Raw genomic sequence first — 25,000 nt, 5'->3', positions numbered from 1 at the left:
TTTTCTTATATTCAATTGTGACAGGTACTGCAACACCTTTGTCTGATGTAGTGAGGTCTAAGTAACTACATCAGTGTCGTTTAGCACATCTGAATGTGTTTCTACAAGTCTGTTTTTCTACAAGCTTGACTGTGTTTCTAAGAGTTTCAGTATTTTTTTAATTCTGTGTTTACAGAAATCGTTGTGTATGTCTCCCGGTCAGAATATATTTCTGTAAGTCTATTTCTTCTAGTTTGATCGTGTATTTTTAATTAGGGAGACATCTTAGATAACATTCTACTGTAAAAATTATGCTACATTTACTATGCCGGGACAACACCTGTAAGTAGCCATTGTGTCAAGTAATTCTTTATAAACTGGCCAGGAAATTATTGCCTTCATTGTCGCTTAAATATCCGTTGTGCAATCGAAAAAAAAAAAAAAAAATGCAACTTGTATATTTACTACCAATTCAGAGTCATGTACTTATATATCTGTTATATCTATGTGACTCTGATGGGTTAGTATTATACCCCTTCAAGAATATTTTATTTCACATACACTTTTTAAATTGCACCAAAGTGGTTGGGCCACTTACCTTTTATATCCTACCACTCTCCCCCCTCCCACCCTTTTCCAATATTTCTATCCTTACCCATCCTTCTTCCTTACCCATCTTACCAAAGCTCTGGTCATGAGAAGAAGAAGATCTTTAGTTCTACGTATCTACAAGTCTGGCACGTTGCTACAACATTCAGTAAGTCTGTACAAATCTTTAAGAGTTTCTTCCCATGTGACTGTTTTTCTATAAATCTGATAGTGTGTCTACACCATCGTGTTTCTGTAAGTTTAAATGTTTTTATGATTGTCTTTCTGTAAGTCTGAGTGTTTTTCTGTAAATCTGATTGTTTTTCTGTAAGTCTGAGTGCCTTTCTATAAATCTGAGTGGTAATAGATCTGAGTTTCTTTCTATAAGTCTGAGTGTTTTTCTACAAGTCTGGATAATTTTCTAAAAATCTGATTACGTTTCAACAAGTCATAGCAATTTTCCCTATTTGAATGTATCTACAAGTCTGTGAATATTTTTGCAACTCTGAGTGACTGATTGCAGGAAAGTCTTCATTGGCAGAACGTCGAAACAAATTTGCTTTTATCAAAATATACATGAAACTGTTCAGCCAATTTGCCCTGAAATGCTATGGTAATAAAGAGTCTTTCGTAATCAGTGTCTTGTTATACTGTAGGCGCTTCTCCATGTCTCTAACTCCGGCAATGATTCACTCACTGACTCACCGGACGCCCCTGCAGGAACCAAGTGAGGGCAGGTGTGGGCCCAGACGCTGGGAAGTTCTCTGGCTGGCACCTGAGCTTAATGTCATCGTGACTCTCGTACATGTCCCTCGCCCCGGTGATCACAGGTGGGGCCAGCGGCTCGTCTGCCAAGAAGAAACATTTTTATAATTATTACTATGGTATATATACAATTAGTGCCAGATGTATTGCAGTTACTGCGTCTAATACAGTGCTTCATTATATACTGTATATATAGATATCGAAAGAGTACTTATTGTAAGACTGTGATACTGGGTGGTATTTTCTATTACCGCCGTAGAAAAATAATGAAATAATTTTTAACACATAGACCGTCTTCCACTAAGGCCAGGCGACCCGAAAAAGATGAAATTCTTGTAGCGCCAATCATTCAGTCAATATAAATGTTCCTGTTTAGATTGCAAGTGCTGTGATTTCTACCTATAGGATTCAAGTCCTGCTAACAAGTTTCCATAAATTCTTTCATAAATTTTGCTTTGCTCACACCTGAGCAAGTCATACAAATCGCCAGCCTCTATTCACTCCCATAGAATGCGCTCACACAATCCTGTTGGATGTCCAGACCCCAAGCGCACAAAAAACTCCTTCACCGCATCCTTACAGCAGTTCCTGGGACAACACCTCCAGGTCGTCCTGCATTGCTTTATCATATCTCAATGTTCAAACCATTCTCAGTAATTCATAATTCATATATATATATATATATATATATATATATATATATATATATATATATATATATATATATATATATATATATATATATATATATATATATGTGCAATAAGATCACAGTAAACAGGTGATTTCAGAATATGCAAAACAACCACTCTGAAAGAATAGAGAAATTCCAAGCGCTTTCGTGACTACTCACATTATCAAGGAACTATGAAAGTAAAGCATCCAAGGAAGCTATATAAGGGGTCTGGCCAGCACCTCACTATCAGATCCCACAACGGTTAAACACCTGACGCGCGCCGGCCCAACTGGACAGGTCCTTTGCACAACTCACCAACAAACTATTCTACCCAAGAAAATTTAAAAATTATTATTTGTCCAGTGTATTATTAAATTTAATAATACACTGGACATTCATCCACGCACATTCAAGCATCCCAGTTTTATAAAGTTTTTCTTCTTCTCATTTTTAGTAAATGTTTACAGGAGAAGGGGTTACTAGCCCATTGCTCCCGGCATTTTAGTCGCCTCGTACGACACGCATAGCTTGCTGAGGAAAGATTCTTTTCCACTTCCCCATGGACAATAGAATAAAGAAGAACAAGAGCTATTTAGAAAAAGGAGAAAAACCTAGATGTATGCATATATATAATATATATAATATATATATATTTTTTTTTTTTTCAACAAGTCGGCCGTCTCCCACCGAGGCAGGGTGACCCAAAAAAGAAAGAAAATCCCCAAAAAGAAAATACTTTCATCATCATTCAACACTTTCACCACACTCGCACATTATCACTGTTTTTGCAGAGGTGCTCAGAATACAACAGTCTAGAAGCATAAACATATAAAGATACACAGCATATCCCTCCAAACTGCCAATATCCCAAACCCCTCCTTTAAAGTGCAGGCATTGTACTTCCCATTTCCAGGACTCAAGTCCGACTATATGAAAATAACCGGTTTCCCTGAATCCCTTCACTAAATATTACCCTGCTCACACTCCAACAGATCGTCAGGTCCCAAGTACCATTCGTCTCCATTCACTCCTATCTAACACGCTCACGCACGCTTGCTGGAAGTCCAAGCCCCTTACCCACAAAACCTCCTTTACCCCCTCTCTCCAACCCTTTCGAGGACGACCCCTACCCCGCCTTCCTTCCCCTATAGATTTATATGCTTTCCATGTCATTCTACTGTGATCCATTCTCTCTAAATGACCAAACCACCTCAACAACCCCTCTTCTGCCCTCTGACTAATACTTTTATTAACTCCACACCTTCTCCTAATTTCCACACTCCGAATTTTCTGCATAATATTTACACCACACATTGCCCTTAAACAGGACATCTCCGCTGCCTCCAACCGTCTCCTCGCTGCTGCATTTACCACCCAAGCTTCACACCCATATAAGAGTGTTGGTACTACTATACTTTCATACATTCCCTTCTTTGCCTCCATAGATAACGTTTTTTGACTCCACATATACCTCAACGCACCACTCACCTTTTTTCCCTCATCAATTCTATGATTAACCTCATCCTTCATAAATCCATCCGCCGACACGTCAACTCCCAAGTATCTGAAAACATTCACTTCTTCCATACTCCTCCTCCCCAATTTGATATCCAATTTTTCTTTATCTAAATCATTTGACACCCTCATCACCTTACTCTTTTCTATGTTCACTTTCAACTTTCTACCTTTACACACATTCCCAAACTCATCCACTAACCTTTGCAATTTTTCTTTAGAATCTCCCATAAGCACAGTATCATCAGCAAAAAGTAACTGTGTCAATTCCCATTTTGAATTTGATTCCCCATAATTTAATCCCACCCCTCTCCCAAACACCCTAGCATTTACTTCCTTTACAACCCCATCTAAAAATATATTAAACAACCATGGTGACATTACACATCCCTGTCTAAGACCTACTTTTACCGGGAAGTAGTCTCCCTCTCTTCTACACACCCTAACCTGAGCCTCACTATCCTCATAAAAACTCTTTACAGCATTTAATAACTTACCACCTATTCCATATACTTGCAACATCTGCCACATTGCTCCTCTATCCACTCTATCATATGCCTTTTCTAAATCCATAAATGCAATAAAAACTTCCCTATCTTTATCTAAATACTGTTCACATATATGCTTCAATGTAAACACCTGATCTACACATCCCCTACCCACTCTAAAATCTCCTTGCTCATCCGCAATCCTACATTCTGTCTTACCTCTAATTCTTTCAATTATAACCCTACCGTACACTTTTCCTGGTATACTCAGTAAGCTTATTCCTCTATAATTTTTACAGTCTCTTTTGTCCCCTTTCCCTTTATATAAAGGGACTATACATGCTCTCTGCCAATCCCTAGGTACCTTCCCCTCTTTCATACATTTATTAAACAAAAGTACCAACCACTCCAACACTATATCCCCCCCTGCTTTTAACATTTCTGTCAAAGCAGCTGAGTGGCTCCTGCGGCTGAGCGGTCTCCTCTGTACGGACTCCTTTTCATGCCTTAATGCTAATGACCTTGACCTCACCCTCGACCACCTCACCCATGACCACCTCGCCCTAAACCCCCCCCCCACGCCCCCCACCCACGCCCTGTGCGCCTGCCCGACCGGCGCCCTGTCTGCACTCCCCGCCCTCGCGCCCGCTCGCGCCTTCTGCAGCGTCGTCCGGATCGCCCCCACCCCCCGAATTTTTTCCGATTTTTTCATTTTTTTTTAATTTCTTGTGCTCTCCAACTCCTTGGATGAAGTTTTTCTCGATATCAATAATACCAAGACTCCAACTCCTCGGATCAAGTTTTTCTCGATAATACAAAGATTCCACTTCCTCGGATCAAGTTTTTTGGATTCCCCCCTCTGGCGGTAAGCATTCAAAATGGACTCCCACTTGCATCCCAAATTCCCTGCTCCAATTCCTCGGATCAAGTTTTTCTCGATGTCAATAATACAAAGATTTTCCTCCCACACCTCACACCACCCAATTCTACCCCAAATATTCCTGCTCCATCTCCTTGGATGAAGTTTTTCTCAATAACAATAATGCAAAGACTCCATCTCCTCGGATCAAGTTTTTGTATTCCCTGCTCTGGGGGTAAGCATTCAAATGAACTCCTCCTATGGGGCATGGTACTTTCTCTTACTACAGGTCTAAACAAGTGTGACGTCACCCCACCTGTGTTTACTCGGCGCTCAGTGACGTCACATGATGACCTCACACACACAGGCTGAATCTTGTCGACTTCCCCCTATGTCAGTGACGTCACATGATGACGACACACACACAGGCTGAATCTTGTCGAGCGGACAATAACTTAAAATGCAGGATAACACTATTTATTATGCAACCAATACATTTCGTATACATGGAACAAAAAAAAAAATAATTGAAAAAAGGTACAATTCATTGACTAAAATCAACATATTTTTCTCTTGAAGAAATTCTGTGCATTTTGTTCTGGATCTTCTTCGTCGTCACCATCTCAGTATCACACATTTCATATACAACATAGGGAAAACATTACACATTTTCACTCTTAACCCAGGATAACCAAAATAATTTCACATTTTTTTCGTTAATACCCACAACAATCCACAATTTCTTTACAAAAGATTCACTCTCCTCAAGTCTAGACATTTTTCTCGTTTTAACTATTTCATCAGAAAAAGTCACCACAACACTTAAAACTTATAACCACTTATCGATAAATTCACTAGTCACAATTTTACATATTACGAAGTTAATACGCGCGCACACACACAAACACACACACACACACACACACACACACACACACACACACACCTCACTTTACTTTGAACACCTTCAAAACACTCTCATAAATCATTTGAATACTCACAAAAGCACCTTTGAACATTTCCAAACAACACTAAAACATTTCCAAGACAACATTTAGAATACTCTCAAATAAGATTTGTCAGCTCTAATCTATCTACACTTACATATTTCATTAAATTACAACTCATCCCCCAAAACTCCTCCCTCATTCTCCAGATTTTCACAACAGTATCACAAAAACTAACTCAGACACTTTACTTTGAACAACACCAAAAACACCATCAGATACCTTTGAATACTCCAAAAACATCATTCGAACACCCCCAAATCACCAATGAATACTCCCAGAACACCTTCATAAATACTCTTGCACATCATTTGAACACCTTCAAAAACACCTTTGAATAGTCTCAAACACCATTTGAGTACTCCCAAATACACCACTGAATACTACCAAAACAGCACCGAGTACTGCCCAGACACCACCAAAATCACCATACACTAAGATCGACATCACAGGCTAACACCCATTTTCACACAAATCCTCTCAAATCACTATAACCAAGACGATTACCAATTTCTATGAGTACACTCACCTCCAACTAAGATATAACATGAGCGCAAAAAAAAAAAAAAACATGAACACAAACAAAACACACACGAACACTTACAACAGAATCACCTCTTTTTCGGCATCACTAGTTCAACAACAACACTCACAACCCACAACACCCACAACCCACATCACCCACAACCCACATCACCCACACCCCACAACACCCACAACAACAACCCACAACAACAACCCACAACTTATAACCACTTTTCAGCATCTCTAGTTCGACAACATCACCCACAACCCCCAACACCCACAACCCACAACATTCCACAACCCACAACACCCACAACACCCACAACACCCCACAACCCACAACACCCACAACAACAACCCGCTTATAACATCTTTCTTGGTATCTCTAGTTCGACAACAATACCCACAACCCACAACACCCACAACCCACTTATAACATCTTTTCGGTATCTCTAGTTCGACAACACCCACAACCCACAACACCCACAACCCACATCACCCACAACAACAACCCACTTATAACATCTTTTCGGTATCTCTAGTTCGACAACACCCACAACCCACAACACCCCACAACCCACAACACCCACAACAACAACCCACTTATAACATCTTTTTCGATGTCTCTAGTTCGACATCAATACCCACAACCCTCATCACTTACCAATTTATTCACAATTTTTCCTCTTTCGACACAAATTTTTCCCCTTCTTTTTATTGAATCTTAAAATGTAATACACATTCCTCCCTACATTACTAAAATTCTAATAAAATCCTCTCCATACCCATCTCCTTGTATCCACATAAATTAATGTTATACTCACAACAAGTAATCTCACTACCCAACTACTGCGACATGTTTCTACACACTCCAATCTTTTCCAGTGTATCATAACTTTTCACTTCTATAATTTCTTTTATAATATTTACACATTACCTTTATTTTCAGTAAAATCCCCCCATATTTCATTAAATTTTTAATACAACCCTCCCCATACCCCTCTCCATCTCACCCACATTTCTTCACACCCACTCACCCGTCTCCCAACACACCTCTTCAGAACAAACACAAAAATCACATTTCACATCCATAAATGCATCTCATCACCCATCTCAAATCCACTAAAATCACTGTAACCAAGATATTCACAAAATCCTATGACCAACTAACACACACACAGACAACTCACTTTTCTTTGAACACCTTCGAAACACACTCATACATCATCATTTGAGACCACCTTTTCTCAATATCTCTTAAGAAATATTCTCTCATCGACGACCTTTATCATCTCACTACAGAATAACCCACAGATTACTTCGAACACTCTCATAAATCATTTAAATACTCACATAAACACCTTTGGACATTTTCCAAACAACACTGAAACTCCCATTTAAGATTTGACATCTCTAATTTATCTACACTTACATATTTCATTAAATTACAACTCATCTCCCAAACTCCTCCCTCATTCTCCAGATTTTTACAACAGTATCACAAAAACTAACTTATACACTTATATCATGAGACATTACCAACACTAACACACACACACCACACTTTACTTTGTACAACACCAAAAACATCATCAATTACCTTTGATTACTCCAAAAACATAATTCGAATACTCCCAAAACACCACTGAATACTACCAAAACAGCACCGAATACTGCCCAAACAACACTAAAAATCACCAGAAACTAAGATCAACTCCACCAACTAACACTCATTTCATAGAAATCCCCTCAAATCACTATAACCAAGGCGATCCCACTCACCTCAGACTATTAAATAACATGTACGCAAAAAAAACCATTCTCATAAATCATTTGAATACTCACAAAAAACACCTTTGAACATTTCCAAACAACGCCGAAATACTTACAGCAGAATCACCACCAACTGAAAACATAACATGTACACACACACACACACACAAAATTAAGACATCCATCAACTATCATCAATGACCACTCATTTTTATAAACATTCGCACAAAAAATCACAATCACCAACTCCATACAATATCTAATACACTCCTCTCACTACCACCAACACATACCAGCACAGATAGGGTTACCTCCCATGACATCACACTTCATCCTGTGTTTACTTGACGACGTCACACCCCACTTTTACTTCATTTAACTTATTGAGAGGAAGCTACTTGCTTCAACCTGTTATATCTGCAATATCTAGGATCACCACAATCAAGACGTTTACCAAATTCTATAACCCCACCACTAAGATCACACATTTTTGTACACATTCTCTTAAAACATCATCATAACGAAGATCACTAAAACTATCTATACTTTTACTAAGATCACATAACATTTTGTCTTCTCTAACTCGCTCACCAATTTACATTCACACTTACACATTTCATTAACCGAAATTACATCTCATCCACCAAACTCCTCCCTCATTCTCCAGACTTTACAACATTAGCACAAAAAAAAACTAACTCATTCACATATGACATGAGACATTACCACAACTAACACACAGACTAACTTTGAACCATCACCAAAACACCATTGAACATCTTCAAAAATACTCTGCACATCATTTGAACACCTTCAAAAACACCATTAAACACCTCTGAATACTCCCAAAACACTACTGATTACTACCAAATCACCACTGAATACTACCAAAACACCGTCAAAATCACCAGAAATTCCCTCAAATCACTATAACCAAGAACTCCCTCCCCATGGGCGAAAAAAAAAGAAAAACTTGAACACAAACCTAATACACAAACACTTAGTACATGATCACCATCAACTGAAAACATATCTTGTACACACATAAATCTAAGACAACCACCAACAACAATCACCCATGTTCACTTACCTCAAAAATCACTAATATCACAGAAAACACTCATTTTTTATTAAACTTTCACACAAAAAAATCATATTTGACAATATCTAAGCGCACTCACCTCACTACCACCAACACACGATGTCACACCTCACAGGACCGGTGAGGTCACCTCCAGTGACGTCACACTCCCATCTATGTGTTTACTTGGCGGTCGGTAACATCACACCCAACCCACCTTGTTTCAACCTGTTGTACCCACAATATCTAAGAACACTATAACCAAGACGATTACCCGATTTTATGACCCCACCACTAATATCACAGAAAACACTCATTTTTATAATCATTCACACAAAAATCACGATCACCAATTCCATATCATGTTTACCATCATCTATCAACCCTCATCACCAAGATCACCAAAAATCTAAGATCATGCATCTCAAAACTACTATGATCACTGAAAACACTTATTTTTTTTAAACATTCGCACAAAAATAAGACATACACAAAAAATACCACGACACTTCCACCAACATCTATAACATAACATGAGCACTATAACATATCACCATCACCAAAAAAAAAAAAAATAATAGACGCACACTCACAATTTATACATTTCAATCACAAATTTAAGACATGAGACATACACACCAAATCTAAGACATTCACCTCCAACTAAGACATACACATCATAACTAAGACATACACCAAAACCTATACTTGACATATTAACAATAAATATAAGACATAAGCACAAAAAAAATTACCATGTCATGAGACATTACCAGAACTAAGTCACACACCTCCAACTAATACACAATCACTTTACTAAGTTCATGTTAACTATTCATCAACTAAAAATATTAATACAATTTACCCACCAAAGTAAACACATAGATGGGAGTGTGACGTCACTGGAGGTGACCTCGCCGGTCCTGTGAGGTGTGACATCGTGTGTTGGTGGTAGTGAGGTGAGTGCGCTTAGATATTGTCAAATATGATTTTTTTGTGTGAAAGTTTAATAAAAAAATTAGTGTTTTCTGTGATATTAGTGATTTCTGAGGTAAGTGAACATGGGTGATTGTTGTTTGTGGTTGTCTTAGATTTATGTGAGTACAAGATATGTTTTCAGTTGATGGTGATCATGTACTAAGTGTTTGTGTATTATGTTAGTGTTCAAGTTTTTCTCTTTTTTGCGCCCATGGGGAGGGAGTTCTTGGTTATAGTGATTTGAGGGAATTTCTATAAAATGGGTGTTAGCTGGTGATGCTAAACTTAGTTTCTGGTGATTTTGACGGTGTTTTGGTAGTATTCAGTGGTGATTGGTTAGTAATCAGTAGTGTTTTGGGAGTATTCAGAGGTGTTTGATGGTGTTTTTGTAGGTGTTCAAATGATGTGCAGAGTATTTTTCAAGTGGTGTTTTGGTGATGTTCAGAGTTGGTTCAAAGTTAGTCTGTGTGTTAGTTGTGGTAATGTCTCATATCATATGTGTATGAGTTAGTTTTTTTTTGTGCTAATGTTGTAAAGTCTGAAGAATGAGGGAGGAGTTTGGTGGATGAGATGTAATTTCGGTTAATGAAATGAATGTAAATTGGTGAGTGAGTTAGAGAAGACAAAATGTTATGTGATCTTAGTAAAAGTATAGATAGTTTTAGTGATCTTCGTTATGATGATGTTTTAAGAGAATGTGTACAAAAATGTGTGATCTTAGTGGTGGGGTTATAGAATTTGGTAAACGTCTTGATTGTGGTGATCTTAGATATTGCAGATATAACAGGTTGAAACAAGTAGCTTCCTCTCAATAAGTTAAATAAAGTAAAAGTGGGGTGTGACGTCGTCAAGTAAACACAGGATGGAGTGTGATGTCATGGGAGGTATCCCTATCTGTGCTGGTATGTGTTGGTGGTAGTGAGAGGAGTGTATTAGATATTGTATGGAGTTGGTAATTGTGATTTTTTGTGCGAATGTTTATAAAAATGAGTGGTTATTGATGATAGTTGATGGATGTCTTATTTTTTTTTTTTTTGTACATGTTATGTTTTCAGTTGGTGGTGATCCTGCTAAAAGTGTTTAGGCGTTGTTTGGAAATGTTCAAAGGTGTGTTTTTTTGAGTATTAAAATGATTTATGAGAATGTTTTTTTTTTTTTGCGTTCATGTTATATAATAGTCTGAGGTGAGTGGGATCGTCTTGCTTATAGTGATTTGAGGGGATTTCTATAAAATGGGTGTTAGTTGGTGGTGTTGATCTTAGTTTCTGGTGATTTTTAGTGTTGTTTGGGCAGTATTCGGTGCTGTTTTGGTAGTATTCAGTGGTGTTTTGGGAGTATTCAAAGGAGTTTGATGTTTCTTGAATGTGTTCAAATGATGTTTTTGGAGTAATCAAAGGTAATTGATGATGTTTTTGGTGTTGTACAGAGTAAAATGTGGTGTGTGTGTGTGTGTGTGTGTGTGTGTGTGTGTGTGTGTTGGTAATGTCTCATGATATAAGTGTATGAGCTAGTTTTTGTGATACTGCTGTAAAAATCTGAAGAATGAGGGAGGAGTTTGGGGGATGAGTTGTAATTTAATGAAATATGTAAGTGTAGATAAATTAGAGATGTCAAATTTTATTTGGGAGTAATCAAAATGTTGACTTGGAAATGTTTCAGTGTTGTTTGGAAAATGTCCAAAGGTGTTTATGTGAATATTCAAATGATTTATGAGAGTGTTCGAAGGAATCTGTGGGTTATTCTGTAGTGAGATGATAAAGGTTGACGATGAGAGAATATTTCTTAAGAGATATTGAGAAAAGGTGGTCTCAAATGATGTATGAGAGTATTTTGAAGGTATTCAAAGTAAAGTGAGTTGTCTGTGTGTGTTAGTTGGTCATAGAATTTTGTGAATATCTTGGTTACAGTGATTTTAGTGGATTTGAGATGGGTGATGAGATGCATTTATGGATGTGAAATGTGATTTTTGTGTTTGTTCTGAAGAGGTGTGTTGGGAGACAGGTGAGTGGGTGTGAAGAAATGTGGGTGAGATGGAGAGGGGTATGGGGAGGGTTGTATTAAAAATTTATTGAAATATGGGGGGGATTTTACTGAAAATAAAGGTAATGTGTAAATATTATAAAAGAAATTATAGAAGTGAAAAGTTATGATACACTGGAAAAGATTGGAGTGTGTAGAAACATGTCGCAGTAGTTGGGTAGTGAGCTTACTTGTTGTGAGTATAACATTAATTTATGTGGATACAAGGAGATGGGTATGGAGAGGATTTTATTAGAATTTTAGTAATGTAGGGAGGAATGTGTATTACATTTTAAGATTCAATAAAAAGAAGGGGAAAAATTTTTATCGAAAGAGGAAAAATTGTGAATAAATTGGTAAGTGATGAGGGTTGTGGGTATTGATGTCGAACTGGAGATATCGAAAAAGATGTTATAAGTGGGTTGTTGTTGTGGGATGTTGTGGGTTGTGGGTGTTGTGGGTTGTGGGTGTTGTCGAACTAGAGATACCGAAAACATGTTATAAGTGGGTTGTGGGTGTTGTGGGTGTTGTCGAACTAGAGATACCGAAAACATGTTATAAGTGGGTTGTGGGTGTTGTGGGTTGTGGGTGTTGTCGAACTAGAGATACCGAAAAGATGTTATAAGTGCGTTGTGATTGTTGTGGGTTGTGAGTGTTGTGGGTTGTGGGTGTTGTGGGTTGTGGATGTTGTCGAACTAGTAATACCGAAAAGATGTTATAAGTGGGTTGTGGGTGTTGTTGTCGAACTAGAGATACCAAAAAAAGATATTATGAGTTGTTGTTGTGGGTTGTGGGGTGTTGTGGGTTGTGGGTGTTGTGGGTTGTGGGGTGTTGTGGGTTGTGGGTGATGTCGAACTAGATATGCTGAAAAGTGGTTATAAGTTGTGGGTTGTTGTTGTGGGTGTTGTGGGGTGTGGGTGATGTGGGTTGTGGGTGTTGTGGGGTGTTGGTGATGTGGGTTGTGGGTGTTGTGGGTGTTGTTGTCGAACTAGTGATGCCGAAAAAGTGGTTATAAGTTGTGGGTTGTTGGCGTTGTTGTCGAACTAGAGATACCGAAAAAGAGGTTATTCTGTTGTAAGTGTTCGTGTGTGTTTTGTTTGTGTTCATGTTTTTTTTTTTTTTTTGCGCTCATGTTATATCTTAGTTGGAGGTGAGTGTACTCATAGAAATTGGTAATCGTCTTGGTTATAGTGATTTGAGGGGATTTGTGTGAAAATGGGTGTTAGTCTGTGATGTCGATCTTAGTGTATGGTGATTTTGGTGGTGTTTGGGCAGTATTCGGTGCTGTTTTGGTAGTATTCAGTGGTGTATTTGGGAGTACTCAAATGGTGTTTGAGACTATTCAAAGGTGTTTTTGAAGGTGTTCAAATGATGTGCAAGAGTATTTATGAAGGTATTGTGTAAGTATTCAGTGGTGATTTGGGGGTGTTCGAATGATGTTTTTGGAGTATTCAAAGGTAATTGATGGTGTTTTTGGTGATGTTCAAAGTAAAGTGTCTGAGTTAGTTTTTGTGATACTGTTGTAAAAATCTGGAGAATGAGGGAGGAGTTTTGGGGGATGAGTTGTAATTTAATGAAATATGTAAGTGTAGAAAAATTAGAGCTGACAAATCTTATTTGAGAGTATTCTAAATGTTGTCTTGGAAATGTTTTAGTGTTGTTTGGAAATGTTCAAAGGTGCTTTTGTGAGTATTCAAATGATTTATGAGAGTGTTTTGAAGGTGTTAAAAGTAAAGTGAGGTGTGTGTGTGTGTGTGCGTGTGTGTGCGTGCATATTAACTTCGTAATATGTAAAATTGTGACTAGTGAATTTATCGATAAGTGGTTATAAGTTGTAAGTGTTGTGGTGACTTTTTCTGATGAAATAGTTAAAACGAGAAAAATGTCTAGACTTGAGGAGAGTGAATCTTTTGTAAAGAAATTGTGGATTGTTGTGGGTATTAACGGAAAAAATGTGGAATTATTTTGGTTATCCTGGGTTAAGAGTGAAAATGTGTAATGTTTTCCCTATGTTGTATATGAAATGTGTGATACTGAGATGGTGACGACGAAGAAGATCCAGAACAAAATGCACAGAATTTCTTCAAGAGAAAAATATGTTGATTTTAGTCAATGAATTGTACCTTTTTTCAATGAATTTTTTTTTGTTGGATGTATACGAAATGTATTGGTTGTATAATAAATAGTGTTATCCTGCATTTTTAGTTATTGTCTGCTCGACAAGATTCAGTCTGTGTGTGTGTCGTCATCATGTGACGTCACTGACATAGGGGGAAGTCGACAAGATTCAGCCTGTGTGTGTGAGGTCATCACGTGACGTCACTGAGCGCCGAGTAAACACAGGTGGGGTGACGTCACACTTGTTTAGACCTGTAGTAAGAGAAAGTACCATGCCCCATAGGAGGAGTTCATTTGAATGCTTACCCCCAGAGGGGGGAATCTAAAAACTTGATCCGAGGAGATGGAGTCTTTGTATTATTGTTATTGAGAAAAACTTGATCCAAGGAGATGGAGCAGGAATATTTGGGGTAGAATTGGGTGGTGTGAGGTGTGGGGGGAAAATCTTTGTATTATTGATATCGAGAAAAACTTGATCCGAGGAATTGGAGCAGGGAATTTGCGATGCAAGTGGGAGTCCATTTTGAATGCTTACTCCCAGAGGGGGGAATCCAAAAAACTTGATCCGAGGAAGTGGAGTCTTTGTATTATCGAGAAAAACTTGATCCGAGGAGTTGGAGTCTTGGTATTATTGATATTGAGAAAAACTTGATCCAAGGAGTTGGAGAGCACAAGAAATTAAAAAAGAAATTGAAAAAAAATCGGAAAAAATTCGGGGGGTGGGGGTGATTCGGACGACGCTGCAGAAGGCTCTGCAGAAGGCAGGCATGAGGGCAGGGCGTGCGGGCGGGGCGCTGGTCGAGCGGGCGCGAGGGTGCGGGTTGGGGGCGTGGGTGGGGGGCTTGGGTGGGGGGTCGAGGGTGAGGTGGTCGAGGGTGAGGTCAAGGTCATTAGCATAAAGGTGTGAAAAGGAGTCCGCTCATAGGAGACTGCTCAGCCGCAGGAGCCACTCAGCCGCAGACCTTTCGGGAGGAGACCGCTCAGAGGAGGAGACCGCTGAGAGGTAGGAGCCACTCAGCCGCTTTGACACCTACTTCTATATATATATATATATATATATATATATATATATATATATATATATATATATATATATATATATATATATATATATATATATATATATATGCATGTGCGTGTCTGTGAAGTGTGACCAAAGTGTAAGTAGGAGTAGCAAGATATCCCTGTTATCTAGCATGTTTATGAGACAGAAAAAGACACCAGCAATCCTTCCATCATGTAAAACAGTTACAGGTTTCTGTTTCACAGTCATCTGGCAGGACGGTAGTACTTCCCTGAATGGTTGCTGTCTACCAGCCTACTACTCGACTACTCTCACTGTTTTCCTGGGTCCTTTGCCATCTCTATTTCTTCTATTCTCTACCACACTTGGTTTTGGTCTCTCTGCAGCTTTGAGTGAACCAAGGGCTTGTCCTTGGTTTCTCGATATTTCTGTTGCCCATGGATATAAGGAACCTCTTAACCTGAAAATCGCTATTTTTTTTATTTATAGTCCGATTTCGTTCATATTTGGCCTATTTTAAGATGAATTTATTGAACATTTATTTACGAATGAAAAAAAAATACTAAAAGTGAGGTTTTGTAAGCAAGTGGCACTTACTGGCACTGTGAAAAGTGTTTTGGACACTCCCTACTGATAAAAGAATGCTAATCCGATTTTATGCAGACGGTAAATATTACAATATACCTTATGTTCATTCACCCAAAAAAGACATTTGGAAAGGTTTTGACATTTAGTCAAATATCTGCCTTTTACCCCCACACAAAATGAGAAAATATCTGAGGTGTTTCAAAAAGTTACCTCTGCACTAATTAAAACATGATTTGTTTTATGTTCGTTGTAAAAATTCTTTAAATCTGTTCATTGCTAATGTTGCAGTTACATGAAATATGTAAATAACTTCCGACATAATCTAGGAAACGCGCACATAGCTGATTAATTAAGAAACCAAAATAAAAATCAAGAAAATCACGCTGTTTCTCAGTCTTTACATACGATATGAGTGATCTTATAGACTTACCGCTGTGCTACATACCGTTGGTAATGGTAAAGGGCCCACAGGGACAAGAGAGAAATATATATAATGTCTTATGCTTCAGCAATAAAAATATCCCTCCGCCCCTACCGCTCGTCGACCTGTGAATTATGTTTTTTTTTATTAATTTTGGAATGTTTATTATGCTTCTATGTTATTTATATTATGTCTTATGTCATCTTAGAATAATTGTGATGGGTAAGTAAACTTTAGTGTTAAATTTAGCGTAATTATGAAACATTTATAGTGCCGTGAGCGACTCCTCGCATCATGGCAAATTAACATTTACTGATACTCCTTCTAGGTGCTTCTCCGACTCTGTTATAACTCCACCCACTTTGTATCGATGCCAAATCGAAATATTCTTATGTTAGAAAGAATAATGAAAAAAAATTAAGAAATAGGCGAAAAAAATCTGAAAATTCACTTCCTGTTGTATGCAGATGATAGTGCTGTGTTAGTGTCAGGTAAAGACCCACAAACACTATTAATGTATAATCACTAGAACTGGAGTACTATAGCAAATGGTTGGTAGAAAACCAATTATCATTACACCTCGGGAAAACGGTAGTCATATTCTTTGGCACGAAACATACTGTGAAAAGGAGAAATAATTTTAATGTCCCGTGTAATGGGGAACCCATCACTTCAGTAACTTCAGTGAAATATTTGGGAATCCCTTTTCACCCATGCATGTCAAGAGAACTAATAGGAAACATTGTAGTAAAGAAATCGAATGCCAGACTAAAGTTCCTCTACGGACAGGAACAGAGTCTAACTACTGAAGCTCGCAGAACCCTGTGTCTAACTCTCATACAATGTCATTTAGATTACTCTTCCTCTTCCTTAGCAGAAAAATTGAAAGATAAGCTACAAGTCACCCAGAACAAAATGGTGAGATTCATCTTTGACCTGGATTCAAGAGAGCATGTAAGCCAGGATGAATTACAACAACTGGATATGATGAATGTTGAAGACAGAGTAAAACAACTTAAGTTAAATTACGTTCATAAAATTTCTCACAACCAGTGTCCAGAATATCTTGCTGCCAATTTTGTTAAGTCTGGGAACCAATGCAATTACAAGGCTGGAGGAAGGGAGAAATACTTTGCAGTACCTACAGTCAGTGGTCAGGCTTTAAATTCATTTTGTTGTGCAGTAATAAAGGAGTAGAATAGACTACCTGTACATGTCAAATCCTGTCATAGCATGAGCCAGTTCAAGAGGAGAGCCAAAAGGTAACTAATGAATATGGATACAGAAAGGGAGGAGAGTGAGTTTTTGTATAAGAAACATGTACAGTGATCTGATCCTATCTTTTATGTTAAAGTGAATAACTGAGTTTATCTTACTGCTAGTATATCACCATTTATTATAACTTACTTTCACATAGTTAAATTACTTACCAGTTTGTAGTTATCAGCAGGATCCCAGTGGAAATAGATCACTTTGACTGACATTTTTGGATTATCTTAGGTAAGTTACACATATGCTACTATGTGTGATAATCTGTGTAACTGGATTTATGTGTACCTGTACCTGATTAAACTTTATGTTCAGACGTATGTTACGGGCGGTGCCATGAGCATAAAAGTTGTAATGACTATAAATCGTTGTTGAAACATCGTACAACAATGAGACTTACAACAAAATGGTGCCAGATTGTTAAGCTATTTTTCTGTTAACTAATTTTTCGTATTTTTTTCGATATTTTTTCTACTCGGTGCGCGCCGCGCGGGGCAGGCTCCAGCTCCTCTGCTGCCTTGCAGATTGTTGTCACATATTCCATCATCTCATTTACTGATTTCCCTGCCTGTTTTCTGTAGCACTGAACCTTGTGAAGGAAATTCCCTGTGCCTGTGTAGTCCCCTCTCTTGTAGTTTGGCTTCATTCGTCATACCCTTCCTATTTCTCTTTCCACTTGTAACTCTACTATGTATTCGAAGCTCAGAACCACTTGATCACTAGCTCCGAGGGGCCTTTCATATGTGATGTCTTCAATATCTGCACTACTCAACGTGAATACTAGGTATAGTCTTGCTGGTTCGTCCTCTCTTCTCTCTCTGATAGTGTCCCTAACGTGTTGATGCATGAGGTTTTCCAGTATTAACTCCATCATCTTACACCTCGCGTTCCTATGGCTCCAGGTTTTCCCAGTTAGTTTCTCTGTGACTGAAGTCACCCACATCCGGTAGCTTTGCCCTGCCCTGCCCACCCGGGTCCTTCTGGCCACTTCAGTCAGTGTTTCAACCATCGCTCTGTTGCTCTCATCATATTCTTGTCTTGGCTTCCTGCTATTCTCCAGCAATCACCACCTTGGGTGGTGTGTGTGTGTGTGTGTGTGTGTGTGTGTGTGTGTGTGTGTGTGTGTGTGTGTGTGTGTGTGTGTTGGTGTGAGCGTGAGTGTGGACTTGGGTGTTTGTTTTATGATTCAGCAGTAACTCCTGAGAAGTCAACAAGCTCAGGTTGGTCATACATTGTCCTCATTGGGATACTGTCTGGTGTGAGAATGACAAAGAGTTTGTTGTTCTTCGCTGTAATCTTCCTTGACTCAGACTTATGGACGTGATTACAGAAGCTTTAAGGACAAGTTCTGCAAATCAAGCCTTGATTTTAGACGACGTTTGACTCAGTACTGAGCTTCGTAAAATCTTCATGCTGCTAAATAAATATACAGTCCAGAGAGGAGAGGCTACTGGTAGACTGGTTGCCTCAGTCACCATCTTTATTCCCTCTTGTGGGCTTATTGCCTCAGTCACCATTTATATACCCACCTGCGGACTTGTTGCCTCAGTCATCAATGTGATGAAAATAATGACTTTGTGCTTCATAGTCTTGATAACACTAATTGTTCCTTCACCGGTGAAGATTCTGTTCTCTCATCCATTTTGCCACCCCAGGGAATATTACAAAGAAATCCTATTATATTTTTCTTTTCACAGAAGGTTCTTTGATGCTGGTAAACGCCTGTTGGTCGGAGATGTTCTCCCCTTCGTTGGAATAACCCTGGTTACCTTCCATTCCCCGGATGCTGTACGATTCTTACATGCTTTGAGCTTTCACATTAATTAGTAACAATCATTTCAGTCAATATCATTATCATCTAATTTACTTTGTCTGCATCAAACGGATGTTTATATTTTGTTTGTCTTTGTCTCACGTTGATCATTGTATCTTTCTTGTCTTTGTCACACGTTAATCATTGTATCTTTCTTGTCTTTGTCACACGTTAATCATTGTATCTTTCTTGTCTTTGTCACACGTTAATTATTGCATCTCTCTTGTCTTTGTCACACGTTAATCATTGTATCTTTCTTGTCTTTGTCACACGTTAATTATTGCATCTCTCTTGTCTTTGTGTCATAGAGTGGCCACTGTGTCTCGTTTGTCTTTGTCTCAAAGCGACCATTGTGTCACGCTTTTCTTTGTTTGACATTGACCACTGCTTTGTATTTCACTTGTCTTTGTATCACGGAGACCATTACCTTTGGCAGGGGTCAGTGTGTACGTCTAGCATCTAATGTTCAAGAAATGGGCATAAACTTCAAAGGATTTTCGATAATAACTCGCGAGTACAAACAGAATCACCACCTTGTTATTTGTAATCAAATTATTAGAAAAAGGGACCAAAGAATATTTTTTCCATGTGTATATTCTATTCCTGCCATACTTACATTTATTTTATATTTGCCATGACCAGATCCGAAGTTTGGCAATTTCTAAAAAAAACTATATTATGATTTTACTGACAATGCCATTTTATACACTGAGTAATATAAATTATATCATAAACATTTTGAAAATATTAATAGTAATGTTTCATGTTGAGAAATTTGGTGAACGATCATAAATTACGATAGTTTTTAACTACAATATATAATTTGTTCCTGTTTAAAATGCTTGTTAAAGAAGGGGTGTCTTGAGTGCCATTCTCAGCGAGGGGGTTGAATGAAAGTCAGTCAAGGGCTCGTGCATCCAGGGCATTGAGCCAGCCTCCCGTTCCTTGGATTGAACCTGATTGCCACCCATTCACAAGTCGATGTATGACCCTCTGTGGGTTAAAAGCTTACCCATGACTATATTAAAAATATATAAAACATTACTTCCCTATTCAGAGTTATGTGAGTGAAATCTATTAAATATATTTATAGCAAAGTCTGTAAACCACTATATGTTTATGAAAATCATAATGTTTTTGACTGACACAGATTATCTAATAGATCGGCGTCTCCTTAATTGTACGCTAGAGTCAGGCCGAGGGCGTAAAAAAAATATATTGAATATGAATTCGCAATATTTGCCCTCACGAACCATCATCAATTAAATGACCATTTTTTAAAGCTTTTTAATCTCATAACCTTTCTGAGGAGAGTCAGTAAACCCTGTCACTCAGCTACGAATGTTTTAATTATTCACAACCGAACTTCGATTATAGATGTATTAGGCTTTTTTTTTCAAGGAAAAAGTGTAACTGTCGTTAATGAAAAGAATATAGAATTTCTCGTGTATTATGACTAGTTTCCGATAACAGTTGTCTTCAGCTCCACTCTGGAAGTGTAGTGGTTCTTGGTGGTTCTTGATGTTTGGTGGTATAGGGGATTTTCTTTGTATAGTTCAGATATGAATGCAAAGCGAGTGTTCATATTTCGTCTGGTAACAATCACTTACTATAGAGAACTATATTGATTAAAATAAAGGGCAGGTTTTTTTTTCTATTTCTATTAAATAATTGGTTCTAACTCTTTTTAGATATAATTCGAGGAAGGAAATAGTATTGTGATTGTTCTGAATGACTCGTCACATTCAATAAATATTAATAATTAATAATGTAAGATAATAATGAAAAATATTTTATAGGTTTACGCTCTCGCTTCACACGGTGAGGGTCCGGGTTCGATTCCCAGCCAGAGTAGAAACATTGGACGTGTTTCTTTCCACCTGTTGTCTATGTTCCCCATCAGTAAAATGGGTACCTGGGTGTTAGTCGACTGGTGTGGGTCGCATCCTGGGACACTGACCTAAGGAGGCCTGGTCACAGACCGAGCCGCGGGGGCGTTGACCCCCGGAACTCTCTCCAGGTCTCCCAGTTGACCTCCACAAGAGGCACAGTGAAAATTAATCTCCCTATTGTAGTTTTAACAAGATGTAGTTTTTAGTATTAAAACTGACCGATTCATAATCGAGAGGCAGTATTTGGCGCCCCACAAATCAGTAATGGGCTATCAGAGTACCAGAACCAATTAATTAAATGAGAGTCTCTCGTATTTCTGACATATTGACCCAATCAGTGCACACTTCTAAGCACCTGGTTGCATCTCGGTGTCGTTACTGCCACTCATATGCGTGAAAAAATTCAAAATAAATGCATAAAACATAGGAGATTTCAAAATTATCTTTATTTTCTTATTATTGGTCCTGTTGTTGCATCATCTTCACCACTTGTGCGTTCCCTGTATACGCCTGCGTGTTCATCTCACCAAGTGTTAGTCCACCTGCGTGACCATCTCACCAAGTGTTACCCACCTGCGTGATCATCTCACCAAGTGTTAGTCCACCTGCGTGACCATTTCACAAAGTGTTAGTCCACCTGCGTGACCATCTCACCAAGTGTTACCCACCTGCGTGATCATCTCACCAAGTGTTAGTCCACCTGCGTGACCATCTCACCAAGTGTTAGTCCACCTGTGTGACCATCTCACCAAGTGTTAGTCCACCTGCGTGATCATCTCACCAAGTGTTAGTCCACCTGCGTGACCATTTCACAAAGTGTTAGTCCATCTGCGTGACCATCTCACCAAGTGTTACCCACCTGCGTGATCATCTCACCAAGTGTTAGTCCACCTGTGTGACCATCTCACCAAGTGTTAGTCCACCTGCGTGATCATCTCACCAAGTGTTAGTCCACCTGCGTGACCATCTCACCAAGTGTTACCCACCTGCGTGACCATCTCACCAAGTGTTAGTCCACCTGCGTGACCATCTCACCAAGTGTTAGTCCACCTGCGTGACCATCTCACTAAGTGTTAGTCCATCTGCGTGATCATCTCACCAAGTGTTAGCGACCTGCGTGACCTTCTCACCAAGTGCTAGTCCACCTGCGTGATCATCTCACCAAGTGCTAGCCACCTGTGTAACCATCTCACAAAGTGTTAGCCACCTGCGTGATCATCTCACCAAGTACTAGCCACCTGTATAACCATCTCACAAAGTGTTAGCCACCTGCGTGACCATCTCACCAAGTGCTAGTCCACCTGCGTGATCATCTCACCAAGTGTTAGCCACCTGCGTGATCATCTCACCAAGTGTTAGCCACCTGCGTGATCATCTCACCAAGTGTTAGCCACCTGCGTGATCATCTCACCAAGTGGTAGTCCACCTTCAGCTTCTGTACCACTTGAAAGTTGCTACATGTGTTGCTGCAGCTGAGGCCTCATGGGCACTTGTGTAAGTTCCTCTGGGCCCACTTGCGTGACCACCTCCTCAGAGTTTATCGTCCACAGGCAATCAAGTTGCATATTATTCTCTCGTGCAGTTTAGAGTCACCAGCTGTGCCTTGGCAGGCGGCCCGCTCCTGCCTTTCTTGCCAGGCCAAATTTGCATACTGCTCGGATATATATTGGCCGAGTTACACGGCCTGTGAAATTATACATTTTCCTTCGTTAAGAGGAGCTTTTTCGTGCTAGGGTAATCTTGGGTGCGAGAGAGACCTTTTTCAACGTTTATTTGTCGTAGAAGAGAGAAGGAGAAAATATGCAATCATGGAGTAATGCATGGTAACTGGGAGCCACTAAGATCACGAAGTACGGAAAGAAATCACCTGAGGCGGCTCTTAGCCATGTGATGATCCTATTGTATAAACGTATTTTTTACGTGAATTTGATTTGTTATCCATATGACAAATAAACTGTCTCTTTCGCTTATATCTTAACCTCCATTATTTTCTCTGTCTATTTCTCCTTCTATACACCCTGGTGGCTAAAGCTCCCGCTTCACACACGGAGGGCCCGGGTTCGATTCCGGGCGGGTGGAAACATTCGACACGTTTCCAAACCTGTTGTCCTGTTCACCTAGCAGCAAATAGGTACCTGGGTGTTAGTCGACTGGTGTGGGTCGCATCCTGGGGGACAAGATTAAGGACCCCAATGGAAATAAGTTAGACAGTCCTCGATGCCGCACTGACTTTCTTGGGTTATCCTGGGTGGCTAACCCTCCGGGGTTAAAAATCCGAACGAAATCTTTATATATATATATATATATATATATATATATATATATATATATATATATATATATATATATTATATATATATATATATATATATATATATATATATATATATATATTATATATATATATATACATATATATACATTTTTTTTTTTTTTCAACAAGGCGGCCGGCTCCCACCGAGGCAGGGTGACCCAAAAAAGAAAGAAAATCCCCAAAAAGAAAATACTTTCATCATCATTCAACACTTTCACCACACTCGCACATTATCACTGTTTTTGCAGAGGTGCTCAGAATACAACAGTCTAGAAGCATACACATATAAAGATACACAACATATCCCTCCAAACTGCCAATATCCCAAACCCCTCCTTTAAAGTGCAGGCATTGTACTTATATATATATATATGTATATATGTATATATATATATATATATATATATATATATATATATATATATATATATATATATATATATGTCGTGCCGAATATGTAAAACTGGTCAATTAGCAAGAACTCTTTTAAAATTAAGTCCTTTCTGAAATTTTCTCTTATACGTTTAAAGATATATTTTTTTTCATTAATGTTAATGTAAAAATTTATAATTTTGTACCAGAAGAATCTTAGAAAACTTACCTAACCTTATTATAACAAGAGTAATTTATTTTAGCCTAACCCAACTATATATATTTTAGATTTGTTTACAATAATTTAATACTAAACAAACACAGTGAAATATATTTTTTCCGTTAGGTTCAGAATGATTTTTGCGAAATTATCGCATTCACAAATTTTCGCTTGTCCTATATGGCAAGATGAGCGTTGCTATTTAAGCCAAGATCGCAAGTTCTGCCTATTCGGCACGACATATATATATATATATATATATATATATATATATATATATATATATATATATATATATATATATATATATATATATATCTGTGTCTGGGGGTGTATAGAAGGAGATAGAGATAGACAGAGAAAATAATGGAGGTTCAGATATAAGCGAAAGAGACACTTTATTTGTCATATGGATAACAAATCAAATTCACGTAAAAAAAATACGTTTATACAAGAGGGACATCACATGGCTAAGAGCCGCCTCAGGTGATTTCTTTCCGTACTTCGTGATCTTAGTGGCTCTCACTTAGTTACCATGCATTACTCAGGTAAACAGGTGATATCAGAATATGCAAAACAACCACTGTGAAAGAATAGCTAAATTCCAAGCGCTTTCGTAATATCTCACATTATCAAGGAACTATATGATAATGTGAGAAGTCACAAAATCCCCTGGAATTTCCCTATTCTTTCACAGTGGTTGTTTTACACACACA

The 25,000-nt window shown here is 38.4% G+C and overlaps 1 protein-coding gene across 1 annotated transcript in view; it reads right to left on the bottom strand.

Annotated features, from left to right (window-relative positions):
* LOC128698274 (uncharacterized) overlaps positions 1-25,000 on the bottom strand; it is a 930,221-nt gene that overhangs the window by 290,878 nt on the left and 614,343 nt on the right. The window contains exon 4 of the mRNA XM_070098682.1: positions 1,273-1,415. Within this exon, the coding sequence (XP_069954783.1) occupies positions 1,273-1,415 (143 nt within the window). The remainder of the gene's footprint in view (positions 1-1,272; positions 1,416-25,000) is intronic.

Source organism: Cherax quadricarinatus, chromosome 63 (assembly GCF_038502225.1).
Source record: "Cherax quadricarinatus isolate ZL_2023a chromosome 63, ASM3850222v1, whole genome shotgun sequence".
NCBI classification, from domain to species: Eukaryota; Metazoa; Arthropoda; class Malacostraca; order Decapoda; family Parastacidae; genus Cherax; species Cherax quadricarinatus.
This window is presented reverse-complemented; position numbering and strand designations above follow the sequence as displayed.